The sequence below is a fragment of the Pinus tabuliformis genome, chromosome 3_1 (genome assembly GCF_031772625.1).
Source record: "Pinus tabuliformis cultivar Carrire ecotype Pingquan chromosome 3_1, CPIR1, whole genome shotgun sequence".
Taxonomy (NCBI): domain Eukaryota; kingdom Viridiplantae; phylum Streptophyta; class Pinopsida; order Pinales; family Pinaceae; genus Pinus; species Pinus tabuliformis.
This window is the reverse complement of record NC_142301.1, coordinates 98,016,451-98,035,768: the sequence shown is the minus strand read 5'-3', so window position 1 is coordinate 98,035,768 and position 19,318 is coordinate 98,016,451. Positions and strand designations below refer to the sequence as shown.

The 19,318-nt window shown below is 36.5% G+C and overlaps 1 protein-coding gene across 2 annotated transcripts in view; it reads left to right on the top strand.

The window, feature by feature from the left end:
• EER5 (proteasome family protein) overlaps positions 1 to 19,318 on the top strand; it is a 185,198-nt gene that overhangs the window by 115,732 nt on the left and 50,148 nt on the right. For both annotated transcript variants that reach the window (XM_089412526.1, XM_089412525.1), the window contains 2 exons: positions 14,667 to 14,728; positions 15,017 to 15,104. In XM_089412526.1, coding sequence (XP_089268652.1) covers positions 14,667 to 14,728; positions 15,017 to 15,104 — 150 coding nt within the window. The remainder of the gene's footprint in view (positions 1 to 14,666; positions 14,729 to 15,016; positions 15,105 to 19,318) is intronic.

Below are 19,318 nucleotides of genomic sequence, written 5' to 3'. Positions count from 1 at the left end.
ATGTAGCTCGCTTATATCTGAGGCAAAAAGAGCCTAGTTTGAGGCAAGACCAAGAATGAAGGTCTGAGGTATACGAAGTTTATCAAAGGACAACGAAGGTCTATCTAAGGCATAATCTTATGTTTGGGCAGCAAAGGTACAAGGTGGATTTGAAGGAGGTCGCTCCGCTGATCTGAGGTAGCTTGTTGGTCTATTATGAGACTAAGAAAGACTATTGTTTTGAAGCTATAATCTCTATGACAAAGATCAAATCTTCTAAGGCAACAATAGACCTTGTCAGATCATGTTCAGTGGGTAGAATTATGACTTGACTAGGAGTATGGACCAAGGACCAGGTTCGACCTAGTTGTTGACTAAGATGCATCTCTATTGAATTGAATAATTCTCTATTGAAAAGGTTGTTGGGTTTTTCTCCATGAGGGTTTTCCTAGGGTAAAATTCTTGTGATCTTTGTTGGCTGCTTCTTCATGATCCTACTGTTATGTATGTTTTACTGTTGATGTCTTTGTGTAATTGCTTAATGATGGAATCATGGAAAAACATATGTAAAAGAATTAAAATTCATTAAAAGCAATTATTTGACTAAAAGACCCTATGAAAGTCAACATGCACTTAGTGCTATTTGTAGAAGTTTGCAACTATGATTGGTCTTCATATTAATGTATTTATCATTGATGTACATATAAAACATGATCTTCATGCTCAAAATTAGTTTTATTTATTAAAAGTCAGATTTAAATTTTATTTGGAGCCCCAAGTGTCCAAGTCGGCCTCTCTTCTCCTCAAGTTGGCTCAGTCTCCTTCGACACCCATTTGACTTCATATTTGGGTATAAATTGAAGCTCTTCGTCCTCCTCAAAGGCAGAACTCACACAAGCATAATAACAACTCATTTGAGCATACATACATAGTTCTGGGCACCTTAATTGAGTTTAAAAGGATATAAAAGGGTGAAGAAGTCTCCTTGGTATAACAAATCATCTATGTGATCCAAATCTGTTCAAAAGGTCAAAGCCTTTGTGTAGTACCCTATGCATGAGCCGAATTCAGTTTTGTGATTCGTTTCTTGGAGAAAAGTCTGAACTTTGTGACATATTACCCATGTAACAGAGATTCGAACCTATGAAGCTACTGTGATAAAGAGATCCGAATTAATACATAGAGATTTGAACTAATACAGAGGTCTGCGTTGACTGGTGTGAAAAAGATCTGAACTAGTATAGAGAATCTGTGGTGACTCCTGTGGTTGATAGTTGTGACAGAGCGCTGACTTGGACACTTGGTGAAGCTGGTTAGTTTGACAATAACTTGACTTCGATATCTCTTGGATTGGTTCTCAGGGAAGAAGATTGTTAGGTTCTCCCCTTGTGGGTTTTGCCCTGGCCACTGGCCTAATTTTGTTGTCTCTTGTCTATTGCACTGTCATCTCTACTTTCTTTCCATTGCTATTAGTTGAATTTTTGAAGTGTAATTATTTGATGAAGAAGAAAGATTAAAAGAAGCCCTAATAATTCACAAATAATTATCAGTAGTTCAGAAATAGTACTTGTACACATTGCACTTGGTTTCACAACATGGTATCAAAGCTTTGGTGAAGGAAGAAAGTTGGAGAATACATTTTGTTAATTTCCTCTCTCTTTCTCAAGGAAGAAATCTATTATCTCTATGTCCAAGATTTATGAGCAAATGGTTCCCTCATGGAAGGAAGGATACAAACTTGAAGGACCATCAAACTTCAAGGCATGGAAGAAAATGATTGATCTTTTTCTTGAAGAACATGAAGTTTTGCAAGTTATCCAAGATAAAGTGCCTCAACCAGACAACAATGGTATTGCAGGAAGAGCAAGGTTCAGGAAGGGTGAAGTCAAGACTCAAAGAATCTTATTTGAATCTCTTAGGGATCATTTGATTCCTTTTGTTTCAGAATTACCTACATCAAACCAAGTTTATGATACACTTGTTAATTTGTTCTCATTTAATAACATTGGTCAAAAGATGTCTTTGAGAAATCAACTTCGTGGTGCAAAGATGTCAATAGACAAACCTGTGGCCTCCTACTTTATGAGTATTGCTAACATAAGGGATAGGCTGCAAAGTATGGGTGAATTCATTTTCGAATCTAAATTAATCACTACTGCTCTCAATGGCCTACCAGATTTACTAGATTCATTTGCAGCTAACATTTGTGCTAGAAAGGATACTCCAAGCTTTGAAGAATTATGGACCAACTGCACTCAAGAGGGATCTAGATTGATTGCTAAAAGGGAAGATGCAAAGACACGATGAAGGAGAACTCAAGCTTTTGCTACAAAATCTAAAAGGAATTATGGTAAGAAGAAGTTTGGCTCTCAAAATAAGAATGCAGGTAGAATATCTAGTCTCCAAGGAAAGAAAGACTTGTCCGAAGTCCAATGTTATGGATGTCACAAATTTGGACATAAAAATAATTGTTCTGAAGCATCGAACAATAAGAAGAGGAAGGGCAATGATGATGATGAGCATCCTCTTGAAAATGATGATGATGAGCATCCTCTTGAAAAGAAATCCAAGAATGATTCTTCAAAGGCTTTAGCATCTGATGTTAAAGACTTATATTACTAGGATTACTGTAAGTAGTCTAGGAGCAAGAGGGAGCTGAAGGGGTCCCTCACATTAAATTAGAAGTTGTTTAGAACCCTTCTTAAAATAGTCCCCAGAAAATTGGAATTCTTGATAAGAAATGTCTAAGGTCTGTGGATAAAACCCTAGAATTTAGACTTGGTTCAATCGTTTGGCTGAAAGAAGAAACCCTAGCTCTTTAAAGGAAGTAATGGCATCTAAAGGATGGCATGGACAAAATTGTAGATGGATGCAAGAAGTATAAAGATTAAGAGGCAACTAACATTCTTCTCAAAAAGATAAGTATTTTTTATCTCTCTTATTTGATTTATTGTTGCTATTTAATATCATCTTTAAATTCTCTTCTTAGTTGTAATTGATCTTCCATGGCCTCCTGTGAGGATTGCAGGTACATAGAATAAGCTACCAAGATGTTGACAACGGATGGAGGAATCAGAAGAACGAAGCAAAGCAAGAAAATGTTATAGAATTTCTATATTGTACCAAATAGCCGCTTGGAAGCAAGATTTGAGAAAGTTCTTCCAACAAGAGGGAGTAGATTATGACAAGACACTTGCTTGAGTTATACGGGTTGCCTCAGGTCGTTATAGGACATGGAAAGAAGCCTCATGAGTAAAGAAAACTTTTGGGCTTGGTTGAATAAATCAAGGATGATCCTATATATGATTTGTCTATAGCAAAAGCTGAAGGACTCATGTGTCAGAGGGAGCAGCTGTTGCCTCTAGAGGGAGTAGTCAAAAAGGCTTGTTATGACCTCAGAGAAGGTTGACCTCAAATTCTTGGATGATGGACTGCTTGATTTCTTGGACAAGCATGAAGCAATATGTTAGAGGTAATGTGTATTGCAATTGGATTGGCTGGTTGAGAATCATTATAGCTTCAGAGATTACTTGCAAGTTTTGATCAAATGTAGATGACGATCATGATGGCAGACATGGTGCCGAAGGGAGCAGTGAAGCTCAAATATATTTCCATTGATGAGAAGATAGTCGAAGCCTCTTTCTGAAGAAAAGTTTGAGATGCCTCTTTGATTGAGAGGGAGTGATGATTGCATCATAGATATGGTTTCTCCCTGTGTCATGTACTTTGACCAGAATTAGGGAGGTTATCCCTGTGTCAAGTACATTGACTAGAATTAGGGAGGTTATCCCTGTGTCATGTACTTTGACTTGATTAGGGAGGTTATCCCTATGTCAAGTACATAGGCTTGATTAGGAAGAATGGTCTGGTGGACTGACATTCTTCTTGTGTCATGTACTTTGACCTAATTAGGGAGGTTATTGTTGGAAAATCATAAAGGTGGAAATTTTTTCTTTCTTTGATAATTACTTGTGATCTTCTTTACTTCTTTATGTCTTCTTTTACTTTTATTCATCCAACAACTATCAAAATAGTAAATGCATGAAGATCAAGGACACAAGATGTAGGCACACAGCCAGGGAAAAACCCCTCTTTGAGGGGAAAACCCAAAAAATCTTCTCTTCTTCAAGAATCAAATCAAATGAGACAACCAGGACCTTTAGACAAAGACTGCCGTCCATCCATCAAGCCAACCTCCATGTAGTCACATCAACATAGATCAACTCTCCAAAACAAAGATGAACTAGGGTCTCGACCTTCTCTGCAATCTATATCTTCGGTCCTACAACAAAGTCTGTATTTTTTGGCCCTGCAACAAAGTCTCAATCTACCTTGCACGTGTGGCAGAATATGACAACTTCAGATCTTTTCTAGAATTATAATCTCCTTTGCTTGGCCTTCTTTCCTTCTTTTAAATATTTCACACTTCATTTTTTTTTGTAGCTGCAAATTGAATTGCATTGGTGAATCTCCTCCTCCATAGGTTGAATGCAAGGGTATTTATAGTTGTTTCAATCTGTTCTTGGGGTCAACATGAATGGTAGGTAGGCTGACTTGATGGAGGAGGATAAGATGACACAATTTCATAAAAATAATTTTGTTTCTTTGATACATAATGCTCAATAAGGGTCTAGACCATGATGACAATGACATATACTCATGACTCAATCCTAAAAGCCCCCAATGGAGGCTTGACCTAGAAGAAAAAATTATAAAGCATGACACCCATGCTTAAATAATTGTTTTTTCTTTTACAATAAAATTTCTTTTTCTTTCTTTTTGACAAATATATTACATCATACAATGATGAAGAATGATACTAATTACATTTCTCAACACTCCCTCTTAACTAGGGAGGTATTCAAAATTGCTCAATTGGTACAAGGTTGACCTCAATTTGAAGTGTTCCAAATCCAAGAAGAGTTCAATAGGATACCATCATTGCCAAGGTGTCCTCATCAAAGATCCAAGTGTCATGACACTAATACAAAGAATCCAACTCAGGGATTCCAGTGCCATACACTCATCAAGGATCTAGGACACTAACGAGACTAAGGTGTTATCCAAGCTTCTACGACTATAGGTACCATTAGGCTTCAACCCTAACACCAACCCACAGGGATCTAGGTATCATATCCAAGGTCAGAGCTCCACAAGACCAATGATACCCTCCCTCACCGGGATTGAGACATCATCAACAGGGCGACCAAGATGTCCTTCCAAGTGCCATCACTAGTAGCTCATGGTACTTCATCTCTCCTTATCAAATCATCAAGCATGCTTATCAAATAGTCAAAAACGTAGGGAGAGATCCATACCTATTCAACCAATAGATTCACAACGTCAATCAATATACTTTCAATATATATATGTCCTTATACAAAACTTTGGGGTCTTCAACTATTCTAATTATGCTTCATAATCCAAATACATCTTGAGGGAAGCTTCCTTCTTCAACTTATCCAACTTCACCAAACTCAGCCTCAACACTTCGTCATAATCTCTGAGTCTTGCTCATAGCTTCATCAATCGCGAAAAACCATTTATAGTGCTTGAGCTATTCTTCGATGTCAAACATCCCCATGGTCTTTACATCAACTTATCAACTAGAAGATATTTACTTTTTCAACCAAGCTCCCTCTCAACTAGGGAGATATACATTTTCTTCATGCATGTTTCTTCTCAACTAGGGGACAAGTTTATCAACAAATTTTATTCTTTCAGCCACACATGATTTTTCTTTTGCATCATCATATCATTGAAGAATTTCGTCCTTAATTCCTTCAATTGTTTTTTAATCTTTACATGGTAACAAGGTCATAATGTCATCAAGGTCCTTACAACTCCTTTTTTCCATCATTCTCGACATCATCATCAAGTCACTATTAGGTAAGCATCTTCAACATCTTGAAGACTATGTACCTGCACACTTTTAGCAACAAATAGAACCAAACACAAATATATGTACCGGAGCATGAAGTCAATTTTATTAGCATGTCATCGCAATGGGAGCATCTAGGGTTATTAAAACAATAAATCAAACTTTAGACATCCAAAACCTAAACCTAGTTAGGTTTACAATCAACAAGGGTTGCATCTTTCATACCCCAACAATTTTGCTAGGGTTTTGTCACAAACCCTAGATTTCATCAAACCTAAACTTTAGATATCACCAACTAAATCAAGTTAGCATTCCAATCATATTTTACATCTAGGGTTTCATTATCATACCCTAGAATCTTATATCAATTTCTACTAGGGTTTTGTCGTAAACCCTAGATCAAAACTCTAAAGTTAGAAATACAACAACTCGACCAAGCTAGGGTTTTTCAATCATACAGAAGCACATACACCTAGGGTTTATTCTTAGGAACTCACATTAACTATTACAAGGGTTTTGTCATAAACCCTAATTCACTAAACCCTAAAAATCTAGGGTTTTATCATATCACCTAGACATCAACAACAGATCCTAAAAGGCTAGGGTTCCATAACATCAACAAACCCTAAGCATCAAGAGAGTCGGATTTCATCATAGGTTCTAGACTTTATTGACAAACCCTAAGTGGACCAAGGTTTCGTCATTAACATCAACATACCCTAAGCATCAAAAGGCTAGGGTTTATAGTGAACCCTAAAGGTTAGGGTTTTACCAAAGTAAACAAAAGATAGATGGTATAGTAAGGGTTGATTTAATTCAAGGATTAATCACCCTAAGAATCTTGATGATTCAACACCCTAGACATGAGAGAGTTAGTAATTCAAAATGATCGTACCTTATAAATGAAGAATATTAGCTACAAATCACGTGGTCTTGAACATACCTTGAGCTTCTTCTACAAACCTTGTAGGGTTTTCTCATGAAGGGCTCCCTCTGCAATAGAGCTTCTTTCAGGATTCAAGTTTTTTTTTTCCTTTGAAGTCTCCATCTCAATCTAGCCATAATCCTCATACCTGCAAGTTTTGTCCTTCCAAGGAAAAATACAAGAGAAAGGACAATAAAGATAAAACTAGATATATCAACATACTACTTATTGTTTGTAACAAATTGGATGCTTCTTTATGAAGGGTTCTTCCTTACTTGCAACATTTACTTGACAAGTACCAAAAGTCTACAAGTATAGTTGTATGATGACAAACTAGGGATTTTAGATCCAAACCCTAAAATATCAATTCTGGGGTTTTACATTCAATTCTATAATTGCCAGGGTTTTTCAATTTCTCCTTGGACTATTTATAAACCCTAGAGACCAAAACTAGGGTCAGGATTTCTTAATTAGGGTTTATAAGAACTTGGATGTCAACAATTTTCAATATTACACACCCTAGAACCAAGACAATGAGCTTTTAAAACCCTAATCCAAATTGAGTTAATGATTGTACTTACCTTAGTGCAATATGATTGCAATAAGTCCGTTGCAATGATTTCTTCAAGATGCTAATACTCCAAATATGTTGAGGTTAAGGACTTCCCATGATGTCAAGGTCTTCTCAAGAGCTACTTGTAAATTTCAGATTTTTTGAGATTCTTAGGCCTTCAGTCCTTTGACTAGGGCTACTTCAATCCTTATATATATGCATAGGTCAACTTCCTTCTTTTCAGGGATCTCGGTTCCTTTCAAAGGTAGCTTTGAAGTAGGTCTTGAAATAGGTCTTGTCAACTTTTTATATAGCTCAGTCCTGGATATGATGGGACAATAAAAGATGTTCCACTTTTGTAATTAGATCACCTTTGAAGAACATTATGAATTCATATCTCCTTATATATCATTCTTATGCTCATAATTTCAGTTTTAAGGGTCTTTGTAATTCACATTCTTTAGAAGAGATGACAAACAAGGCATAGAGAGATCTTCTTGGTGCTGTTGCTCTTGTCTAGGTTTGCTACCAAAACATTGTAGTGTCCATTCTGCAATATACTTAAGATTTTTGTTGAAATATGTAACTAGGTTCGATCTTCATAATGATAGATGTAATCATGATTTTATGTATTTAATGAAAAGAGAAAAATAAATTTATTATTGTGAGTCTTGAGGCATGGGTTTCATGCTCAAGAGAATTTATTCTTATAGGTCAAAGCACCCATTGAGTGCTTCTAGGTTTGTCATAAAATAATTGAGTCATTGTCATGTATGAATTGTTGAAGAAAGTGTAACTAGGTTCGGTCTTCATAAATGTACTTTTGATATTTGTATTTATTCAAGAAAAGAAATATTATTTTTGTTATATTTATCAATGAGTTTCTTTCTTAGTGAAATAGGTCTAGCGCATGTCAAAGTGCTATAGGTGAGTCAAAGAGTCAAAAGAAAATGTTGAAGACCATTAAGGGCATGTTGCACCATGTATATATTTGTATAAGAGTGAAAGAATATCCCTCTAAGCAAAGACAAGTCCTCTCTAAGAAAAACCAAAGAAGAAAAATGAAGTCGGCCTACTATCCTCAAGTCGGCCTAAAGGAGGGACAATCCTCTATATATAGAGGCTGTCCACTCCTCCAATGACAAGCCAACACACCTCTGAAATCAACGAAGAAAGATAATCGAGAAAAGGTGAAGAAAAGTCGTGTTTAAGAAGCCTCTAGTGCAACGAAGAAGGAAAAGTCTAAACCAAAGTTGAAGGGACTGTTTTTAGGGTGAAAAACAGTCACACGTGCGAGAAATAGAGGACAGTATGCAGTTACATCAGCAACAAGATCATAGTCATATATATCTTATTGTTTGGGCTAGAAAGTTATGCCTATAAGGCCTCCTACTCAAGCAAAGAAGAGACTCTCCCAAGTAAAGGTCAAAGGAGCCTAATATTCAAGGAAACCACCCACATGTGAAAAACTAGGGCTGCTGTGTTGTCAGATCAAGCTTACAACTACACATCAAGAAGAAACTCGGTTGGTCAAGAGAAGGAAGGTGTATCCATAGGTGAAGGATCTCACTAAGTATAAAAGATAAGTATCTCTTCTAGAGCTCACATAAACAAGGTCTATCTCCAGTTGAAGAAGGAAGAAGGAGGACGAAGTGCCGGGAAACAAAGTGCAGGAAGAAGGAAGGACTTGACTTGTGCTTGGAGGATATTCTTATCAAGGGTCTAGGGTTTGGCATTGATCAATAAGAAGCTTCAATAAGAGAAATTTACGGAAGGGCTTTCCTCTCTAAGAGAGAGAGGTTTTTCCCTGGCAGAGAACCAACATCTTGTGTTCTTGTTCTTATGTTTTTGGTAGCAGTTTGATAAAGTAAACACACATGCATTAATAAGAAGAGAAGAGGATTAAGCTAACAAGATAAATTGTAAAAGAGCTTCACAAATTATTATCAAGTCTAGAAGAATCCTACTATACCTCCATGCCCTAGATTCTTCAACATGAATGATGCATTTGGGCATGTTACATATTGTAAGAAAAAATATTTGAGTCAAAAGACCCTCCAAAACCATGTCAAATGTGTAAGCATCAAGTAGGCCTCATGAAGCAACAAGTCAGCCTAAGGACGCTTCAAGTCAGCCTAAAAGATGTGTCAAGAAGCCTATATATAGAGTCATCGACCTCATTTGAAGAGCACTCACTCAAGCACAAGAAAGTTCGATCAAGGGACAAGAAGAAGCCTCCTATCCTAGCGAAGGAAGTGGAAGGAAGAACCAAATTGTTTGGGTTTGTTTTAGGGTGAAAATCTCTCACATGTGCAAGGAAGATTGGGTATTATCTATTGCTGAAGAAGCCAAGTCATTACAGTCATCTAAGAGGGCCGAAACAAGGAGGAAGTCAAGACACCTTTCAAGCTGAATTGCAAAAGGAGCCACTATCCAAGCGAAGAGGAATCAAGGGATAAATCTTTGTCTATCTCTCACACGTGCTGCAACTAGGGTTTTTGAAGAGGCTGAAAAATTGCAGGCCTGTAACAAGAGGCCGAAATTCTAGAGAAGCCGAAAACAAAGGTGCAGAAGTCAGTTTGACTAGCGTTGACTTGCAAAAGAAGAGTTGTTCAAGGAAGCCTTGTGACTTGGTCTTGGAGAGGTTCTTAGGTCAAGGGTCTTGGTCTTGGAATTCATCAATTGAAGATTCTATAAGAAGAAGAATTTGGTGGGTTTTCCTCTCAAGATTGGAGAGCTTTTGGCCTTGGTTAATAGCCTATATTTGGTGTCCTCATTGTTCATTATGTTTTGGTAACTCTTTTATGAAAATAACTCAATAATAATCAAGGTAAAGAACAATATAATCAAGGAAAGTAAAAAATCTTCACAAGCAGTTATCATGAAAAGAGAAATCACACACACTTGTTGCCCCTATATTTCTCAACAATTTCAACCATATGAGTTGAGGAGATTCAGATCATAGATCACATTTATGCATAATACTGGGATCATCATATAAATGTTTGTGGTCACGAAATTCGGATCTCTGAGAATGTTGTATGTTCAGGTCTTAATGATACTTTACATAACTTCACTTTATATCGTAAGGAGCTCGACCTTATTTAGGATGGTTGTCTAGCTTCTCTCATCCTTAAACTAATACTTTTTTTGACTTCCTCTGAGTGCTTCGGCCTACAAGCCTAGGTTTTTGGCCTGATTGCAGAGGTATAGTTTCAGACTTATATGGTATTGATTTATGCATAGTCCTCTTTTCTTTGAAACCCTTTTTATCTTCAAGGTTGTCTTTTTCTTCGTCTTTTCCTTAGCTCTAATACCGTGTTGGAAAATCATAGAGGCAGAAATATTTTCTTTCTTTGATAATTACTTGTGATCTTCTTTAATTCTTATTTACTTCTTTATCTCTTCTTTTACTTTTATTCATCAAGCAACTATCAAACAGTAAATGCATGAAGATCAAGGACACAAGATGTAGGCACGTAGCCAGGGCAAAACCCCTCTTTGAGGGGAAAACCTAAAAACTCTTCTCTTTTTCAAGAATCAAATCAAGTGAGACAACTAGGACCTTTAGACAAAGACTGCCCTCCATCCATCAAGCCAACCTCCATGTAGTCACATCAACATAGATAAACTCTCCAAAACAAAGATGAGCTAGGGTCTTAGCCCTCTTTGCAATCTATATCTTCGGTCCTGCAACAAAGTTTGTATTTTTTGGCCCTGCAACAAAGTCTCGGTCTACCTCGCACGTGTGGTAGAATGTGACAACTTCAAATCTTTTCTAGACTTATAATCTCCTTTGCTTGGCTTTCTTTCCTTCTTTTAAATATTTCCCACTTCATCTTTTCTTGTAGCTGTAGATCGAATTGCATTGGTGAATATCCTCCTTCATAGGTCGAATGCAAGGGTATTTATAATTGTTTCAATCTGTTCTTAAGGCCGACATGAATGGTAGGCAGGTTGACTTGATGGAGGAGGATAAGATGACCCAATTTCATAAAAATAATTTTGTTTCTTTGATACACAATGCCTAATAAGGATCTAGACCATGATGACAATGATATATACTCATGACTCAATCCTAGAAGCCTTCAATGCAGGATTGACCTAGAAACAAAAATGATAAAGCATGAAACCCACGCTTAAATATTTTTTTTTCTTTTACAATAATTTTTTCTTTCTTTCTTTTTGACAAATATATTACATCATACAATTATGAAGACTGATACTAGTTACATTTCTTAGCAGTTATCATTGTGTCAAGTACATAGACCTGAATTAGGAAGAATGTTCCATTGGACAAACTTTTTCCTGTGCCATTGTATATTGATCTGATTAGGGTTGTAGTCCCTGTGTCACTTTGACCTGTATAGGAAAATGGTCCTGTTGAGGACAATCATTCTCTTTGTGTCATCGTATAGTGACTTGATTAGGGAGATTATCCCTGTCACTTTGACCTGGATTAGGGAGAATGGTCCTAGAAGTTGTGGCCTCCCAACATCTCGCTCTAATCTATTTCTAGAGAGAGCTTGCTTATCTTTGATAAGGCCTATGGTGTTTCATCTAGACTATGTCTATAGTTGTTTGATGGTGAAATGTGATTATGTTGATTTTGGTGATTAAGTTATTGATGATGGTGCTTATCTTAATCTTGATCTTTCCTTAGACAACTTGTCAACCTCAGATTATCTTGATAGTCATTATGAATACCTCCCTAGCTAAGAGAGAGTGTTGAAGTTTGTAGCTATGATCGGTCTTCATATTAATATATTTATCATTGATGTACATATAAAGCATGATCTTCATGCTCAAAATTATTTTTATTTATTAAAAATTAAAAAAAAAATCCTATTTGGAGTCCCAAGTGTCCAGGTCGATCTCTCTTCCCCTCAAGTCGGTTTAATCTCCTTCGACACCCATTTGATTTCATATTTGGCTATAAATTGAAGCTCTTTGTCCTCCTCAAAGGCAGAACTCGCACAAGCATAAGGACAACTCGTCTGAGCATACATACACAGTTCTGGGCACCCAAATTGAGTTTAGAAGCAAATAAAAAGGTGAAGAAGTCTCCTTGGAATAACAAATCATCTCTGTGATCAAAATCTGTTCAAGAAGGTTGAAGCCTTTGTCTAATACCTTGTACATGAGCCGAAGTCAGTGCTGTGATTCGTTTCTTGGAGCAAAATCCAAACTCTGTGACATATTACCTGTGCAACAAAGATCCGAACCTGTGAAGCTACCATGACAAAGAGATCCGAACCTGTGAAGCTACTGTGGCAAAGAGATCTGACCATGTGAGGCTACTGTGATAAAGAGATCCAATTTGATACAAAGAGATCTGAACTAATACAGAGGTCTGTGGTGACTGCTGTGATAGAGATATGAACTAGTACAGAGAATCTGTGGTGACTCCTGTGGTTGATAGTTGTGACAGAGGGCTGACTTGGACACTTGGTGAAGCTAGTTAGTTTGACCATAACTTGACTTTGATATCTCTTGTTGGATTGGTTCTCTAAGGAAAAAAGATTGCTGGGTTTTCCCCTTTTGGGTTTTTCCCTGGCCATTGGCCTAATTTTGGTGTCTCTTATGTATTGTGCACTGTAATCTCTACTTTCTTGTCATTGCTATTAGTTGAATTTCTGAAGTGTAATTATTTGATGAAGAAGAAAGATTAAAAGAAGCCCTAATAATTCACAAATAATTATCAATAGTTCAGAAATAGTACTTGTACGCATCGTACTTGGTTTCTCAACACTATTTTGGTTATATATGTACCCTTGCTACATATGTATGAGAAACATTGCATATTTGTGTATAATGGTTTAGATATGAGAAACATTGCAAAATTTGTATATTTATGTAATTTTTGGTTGACCTGTTTTTGGTCCATTTCACATTTTTGGGCTCTACTGGTTCGATGAATGGTCTGGTTCTGATAAAATTGGTCACCATTTTGTACATCTTTTTCGTAGATTGACCTCCCATTTTTGGAGCTTGGAGCTAGACTCTTATTTGATTTGATTCACACTTTATTTTTTGCATCATGCCTTTCATACTAGCTCCATTAGGTCTCCCACTTTGTATAGACATCATTGTATCCAACAGTCCCCTTGACCTGCTTAAATGGTCATTCATTGGACTATAATAAAATTATCTTATCTTTTCAATGATGCTTGCTTTCTAATTAGACTTATGGTCATGCATAAGTCTCTTAATTTGACAGTTTACCAATTAGGTTTTTGAAATTGGAAATTGAGTAGTTCTTCCATATCGTCTTTTTCTTTCTAATATTTTCTTCCTTGACAACTCATCATCTCCTAATAAAGATATTCCATCACATTCTAAATGATCTTTCAGTGTAAGCATATGGTATTGTCCAATGATAAATATATGTTGTTCGTAATGTGATCAAAGTTTATATCAAGTGGAGAATTCTGATAGTAGTGTTGAATAGGCCCCTATATTGTGGGCGTGCATTTTGATGCAATAAACACTAGCAACCGTTTTAACGTATCTTGTGAAAAGTTGTGCCAACAATGCAATTGTCATATATCTTGTATCTTACTTCTTTAAGAGCAGCAGTTTTGCTGTTTGTTAATATTTTAGCTGAAACTTGATATGAAGTGCCATGTTTTCATGTTAAGTGCCAAAATAGCCTTATTTAGAATCTGGAAAAAGTCGGGAAAAAATCGGGATTAAATCCCCAAAACACGATTTTTTTGGCTGGCCGATAATATCGGCCGATTTTTTGCCGATTTTTCCTAGTCGAAAAAATCGGGATTAAATCGAAAAAGTCGGGATTAAATCGGGACTTTTTCCAAAAAATCGTGGTAGTTTCTTTAATGATTTTTTTTTTCTTTGAAAAAATCGGGATTTTATTGAAAAAATCGGGATTTTATTGAAAAAGTCGGGATTTTATTGAAAAAGTCCGGATTTTTTAAAAAATGAATATTTTTGTATTTTTTTTTAATTTTGCCAACTTTTTGCCGACTTTTTCGAAAAACTCCCGACTTTGCCGAGTTTTTCAACTTTTGGACCCTTGCCGAATTAATCCCGACTTCGACTTTTTCCACATTGATTTAGATGACATGCATTCAATGTAGACACAACACTTTTGATTTTTTAATTGATATATATTATCACAGTCCCCAAATTGTACATTTATGAATTCCAGACTTTGATTAAGTCCTTGTCATAAAAAAATAATTCTTTGGATTTTATTCTTTAATAAAATTTATATAGACCACCAGAAATACATGTTTCAAGGAAATTGTGCTTTAACTTTTGAAATAAAATAATTTTGTGAACTATTCTTTGCTGTTTCCTAACAGGCAGATCAGAAACTCATGTATGCATTAGAGCACTGCGATCCTCGGAAAGAGGCAAACATAAGGTTTGATTCAGGTGTGCCGTATCTTGTAGTGTCCTGCTTTAGAGTATCCCGTAGTTAACTGATTTATAGACATAATGGATGTTACTCAACAAAAAGTGCAGAGAGAGAGAGAGAGAGAGATTGTAAATGTTAGTTCGGCATTTGCTGTAATTTTCTCTTCTTTATTTTATTTTCTTAATCTCTGGCTGTACTTGCATGCAACTAGCCAGTGGTAAAAATTATCTTTCATCATGTACTCTTATTGTTTTTCGAAACTTTATGTGTTGATCGAAGTCCCTTTGTAAACAGGATGATTCTCAAGTTCCTTATACCAGTTAAACTTTCACTTGGGATATTACCAAAAGAATGGCTTCTTCAGAAGTACAATCTTCTTGAGGTGAGTCATGCCAAAATTACACACTTGGGCATGAAAAGGCATTTTCTTTTCCTTGGTGCTTTCTCTGTTTGTACAAGAAGGTTTCAGTTATTGTTTTTCAACCATGGTCACAAAATATGTTATAAAACCATTTGTCGACCACAAAGTACATAGATAAAGCATGGTCTGATCCCAATGCACAGCGGCAATATGAAACTTTAATGAGGCATAGAATGTTTGAGAAAAAATATGGCACATATATAGGAAACACATGTAAAGTTTGAAAATTGTACACATTTATGTTAGATATCATGGCTATATTGCTTAATTAGGTTTATTTTATGGCAAAGTGGTGTAATCATCACTAAATAAATGTAAAATAGTAAAGTCATTTAACTAGATGTTTGTGTTATATAATGCAGTTAACCTATATATCCCTCTCTATGTATTGAGACATTAGACGATTTGATTATCATCCAGCTATAATTTCTTTCTTATTTGTCTTGCATCTTTTGCTTATGTATGTGTGGTATCTGACTGTTGGAAAATGTAACTAGTTTCGGTCTTCAGAATTGTCACTGTACTCATGTAATTATGTATATGTTATGTTACAGGAAAAAGAAGAAAGTGAAATATTATTTTTAAGCATGGGTTTCATGCTCGATTTTGATGGGTTTCAAGCATGTTCTTCATGCTTCTAGGGTTTGTCAAGTCAAAAGAATAATTTTCTTGAGTCCAAAGAGTCTTTATCATCTGTATAAGACCCTATTGGGCAAGTTGTAACATGTAAAAGATATTTTTTCGAGTCTAGAAAGTCAATGTAAGCCTCCAAGCACAAGTCGGCCTAGAAGAGGCTATTTGACCTCCACAGATTGGTATATATAAGAGCAGCTTCAACCTCCTTAGAAGAGAATTCGATCTGCAATGAGAAGTACTCGTTCTGAAGCAAGAAGGACATAACAAAAGGAGCAAAAGTCAAAGAAGAAGGAAGAAAGTCAAAGGAGAAAAGAAGAACCCATTTTTGGACATATTTTCTCTCACACGTGAAGGAATTAGGGTTTCTGCAATTGTTGCAGGGCTGAAGATTGCAAGCCGAGATTGCAGACTTGGAAGGAGGGCTGAAATCTTGTTTTGACCTAGTTTGACTTTTGTTGACTTTGACTAGTTTGAAGAAGGATCTTTTGGAGAGCTTAGACTTGAAAGTAAGCTAAGGTTTTTGCAGTCAATAAGCTGAAATTACAGATCTGAAGCAGAAGGCCAAAATTTCTGAAGTGAAGCAGATTTGAAGAGATTTGACTTTGGTTGACGTGGTCAAACTTTGACTTGTTTGGGATTGATTCTTGGAGGGCTGAATTGGGGCTTGGATGAGGTCTTGACTTTGGTCTTCGAGTCTTGGTTTTCTCATTTGAAGCAGATTCTATAAGAAGAGAAGAGATTCTTTCTGGGTTTTCCCCTTGGAGGGTTTTGCCCTGGCTTGGAGCCCACTTCTTGTGTCTATTGTCTTTATTGTTTTATGCTCTTAATAATTGTTTGATGAAGAGAATCTAATAAAGAGTAAGAAGAATCTAACTAAAGAACACAAGCAATTATTAAGAATAAGCCTAAGGATAAAAGTTTAAATAGCTGCCCTACTACATTCTCCAACACTGACATGGTATCAAACCTACTATGAATGAAGGTGTTAAGGGATTTTTGAGAATGGAGAAGGCATTGAGGGACTAGGTCATACATGCCGGTGTGGTGCAGAAAAGTGTAAGCTAACCAATAAGGATGGGTATTTTTTAAGCAATTAATAATCCCTAAGGTTTGATACTTGGGGAAATTATAAATTGAGAGAAATGCACATGTATGGTTGAGATCTTGTAGGACGGGCAAGACAAAATTTTGCCTAACTTGTTGAGGTTGTAGTTTATGGGTGTAGGGATTTCGGTGCAAACCTTCTAAGCCATCTTGAAAAAGAGGGAATTCAAGACAAACCCATGATTGTATAATATTGTAGCAAATGTGGTTCACAATCGAATTTTCTTGTAGCAAACAGAAATGTTCAAGTCTGTAGTAGTTGAGCTTCATGCTAAAAAATGTACTGAAGGAAAGTTCTATTTTGAAGAATACACAAAGCACAGTATTAAGCTTTCACATATAGAGGGCATTGAGTGGTAAACGAGCTGTAAAGGGAACCACAAGCAGTAAAATGATACCATCTTAGCTTGCTTTTCCCTCCCATCTCTAGCACAATTTTGCTTGCATAGATTGTTGCTTTTTGCATCAAGAAAGCCACCCCTCTCATTCATCTCTAGCAACTTGCAGATATTATGCAAGGCCTCACAACTCTGTCCTTTGCTGAGTGACGTCTTCAGAAGGGCGTAGTCTAGCAAGGTGACTTTTGGCTCTGTTACCCACCAAAATGGTAACTGCATAGGAAAAAACTTTTCTCCTACATTGGACAACCATTCAACCAACTTCCCCTGATATTCACTTGTTGGAAATATTGAGAGAGGGGGTGAATCAATGTTTCTTTTACAATTGTTATTTTTCATGCCAGTTAAGATCACTTATAAAACAAAACAAAAAATGAACTATAAAAATAAATAATTTTATTAATAAGATCGACAAGGACTCCAATCCTCTTTACAACGAAACAAGTACAATAATGCTTTAGGGCTCCAACCTTAGATGAAGACTACAATCTTCAATCTACCAGGCTCCAACCTGTACTTTGCCAAGCACCAACTTAGTCTTCTTGAGGACTCCAATCCTCTAGGGCACCAACCCTCTCAACTAGTTTAGGCTCCAACCTGGTCTTCTTGAGGACTCCAATCCTCTAGGGCTCCAACCCACTGCTTCAGATCTTCAATATGGATTTAACGGTTCTTCAAGGCTTCTAATGTCTTCTACAACAAGCCCTGGTAGTATCTTCAAGTTCCCCTTCAACAATGCCCTCGCTTAGCTCATTAATGAAAACTTTATCAACCACAAAACGTGTCTTCACAGCTCTTCATGATACCCAAATAATTTTCTCCAACATTACTCCATGAGTTCTTTAATCATTCATCAAGGTCTCCAAGAATGCCTCCAAAAATGTCCTCAATAATGTTTACTCCAGTACAGTTTTCATGTAGCCTTCAAGGACTGCTCCAAATCTGTCAAAGCATTCTATAGGTCTGAATCAAACAAGTAGAAAAGTTATGCTTCCAGAGTATTCAAGGTCTGTTACAAATATCAAGATCTGTTCCAAGAGAGTCTACTACACATATCAAGGGTCTACCCAAGTCTATACAATAAGTTTTCCAAAGGCAACTTCCAATGATGGCTCCAAGATGTGATCAATAGGTCTTCTACAAAACTTCAAAGGTGTCTTCTTCAAGATTACCTTAAGGTCACTTCAATAGCTCTCTTCTTTCTGCTCAATAGACTGATTAAACAAACTCTAAAAGTCTCCTCCACAGATGTTGCTTCAAGATTATGATAGGTCTACTTCTCAAGATGCTGAAATACAGATTTTGCCACAACCTTTCCACAGGTCCAAATTCTCCCTTTTTTTTTAAGGCTAAAAACAGTCCTACCCCAGGGCCAAGGTATGCCAAGAATGCTTCTTCAAAAGAAGTCCTAGACGTCTGCTTTGAAAGGCCAAAATGATCTACTTAAGTTTCTGCTCTAAAAACGCCGAATTCAGAGCTTCATGATGTCCAAGATTTCTATTTCAAAATGGATGAGGTTTCAACTCCTAGGTGATCAAGACCTCTGCTCTAAACAACCAAGACTCTTGCTCAAACTACTAAGGTTTCTCTTTTGGTAAGTCTATTGCAAAAACTGAGAACCTTCTTTTCAATAAAGGTCTGAAACTTCCGCTCAACAAGAACTGTTCCAATGGCCTAAACTTAGAGTCTGCTTAAAGACTTTCCATAGAATCGAATTTGTAACAGTTCTAAGATTCTTTGCCACAAATATGAGCTCCCAATCCCTAAAATCCTTATTGAACTTGGTTTCCCATGTGGTTTGTGAAGAATTAACTTTTCAAAAGTATGGGATCACGTGGACCCAACCTAGGTTAAGGGGAGGGAGTTTAGCAACCAATGATGATCTTAACCCAGACAAGGAAAGGGAAAGGATCAAAACAAGAATTTCCACTTAAAGGTGTCTAATTGGTCCTATGAGGTACTAGCCTAGTGAAAATTCTATCACTGCAGCAACTGATTTATTTTTCCTACTTATTCCACAATAAGTTATTTATGAAA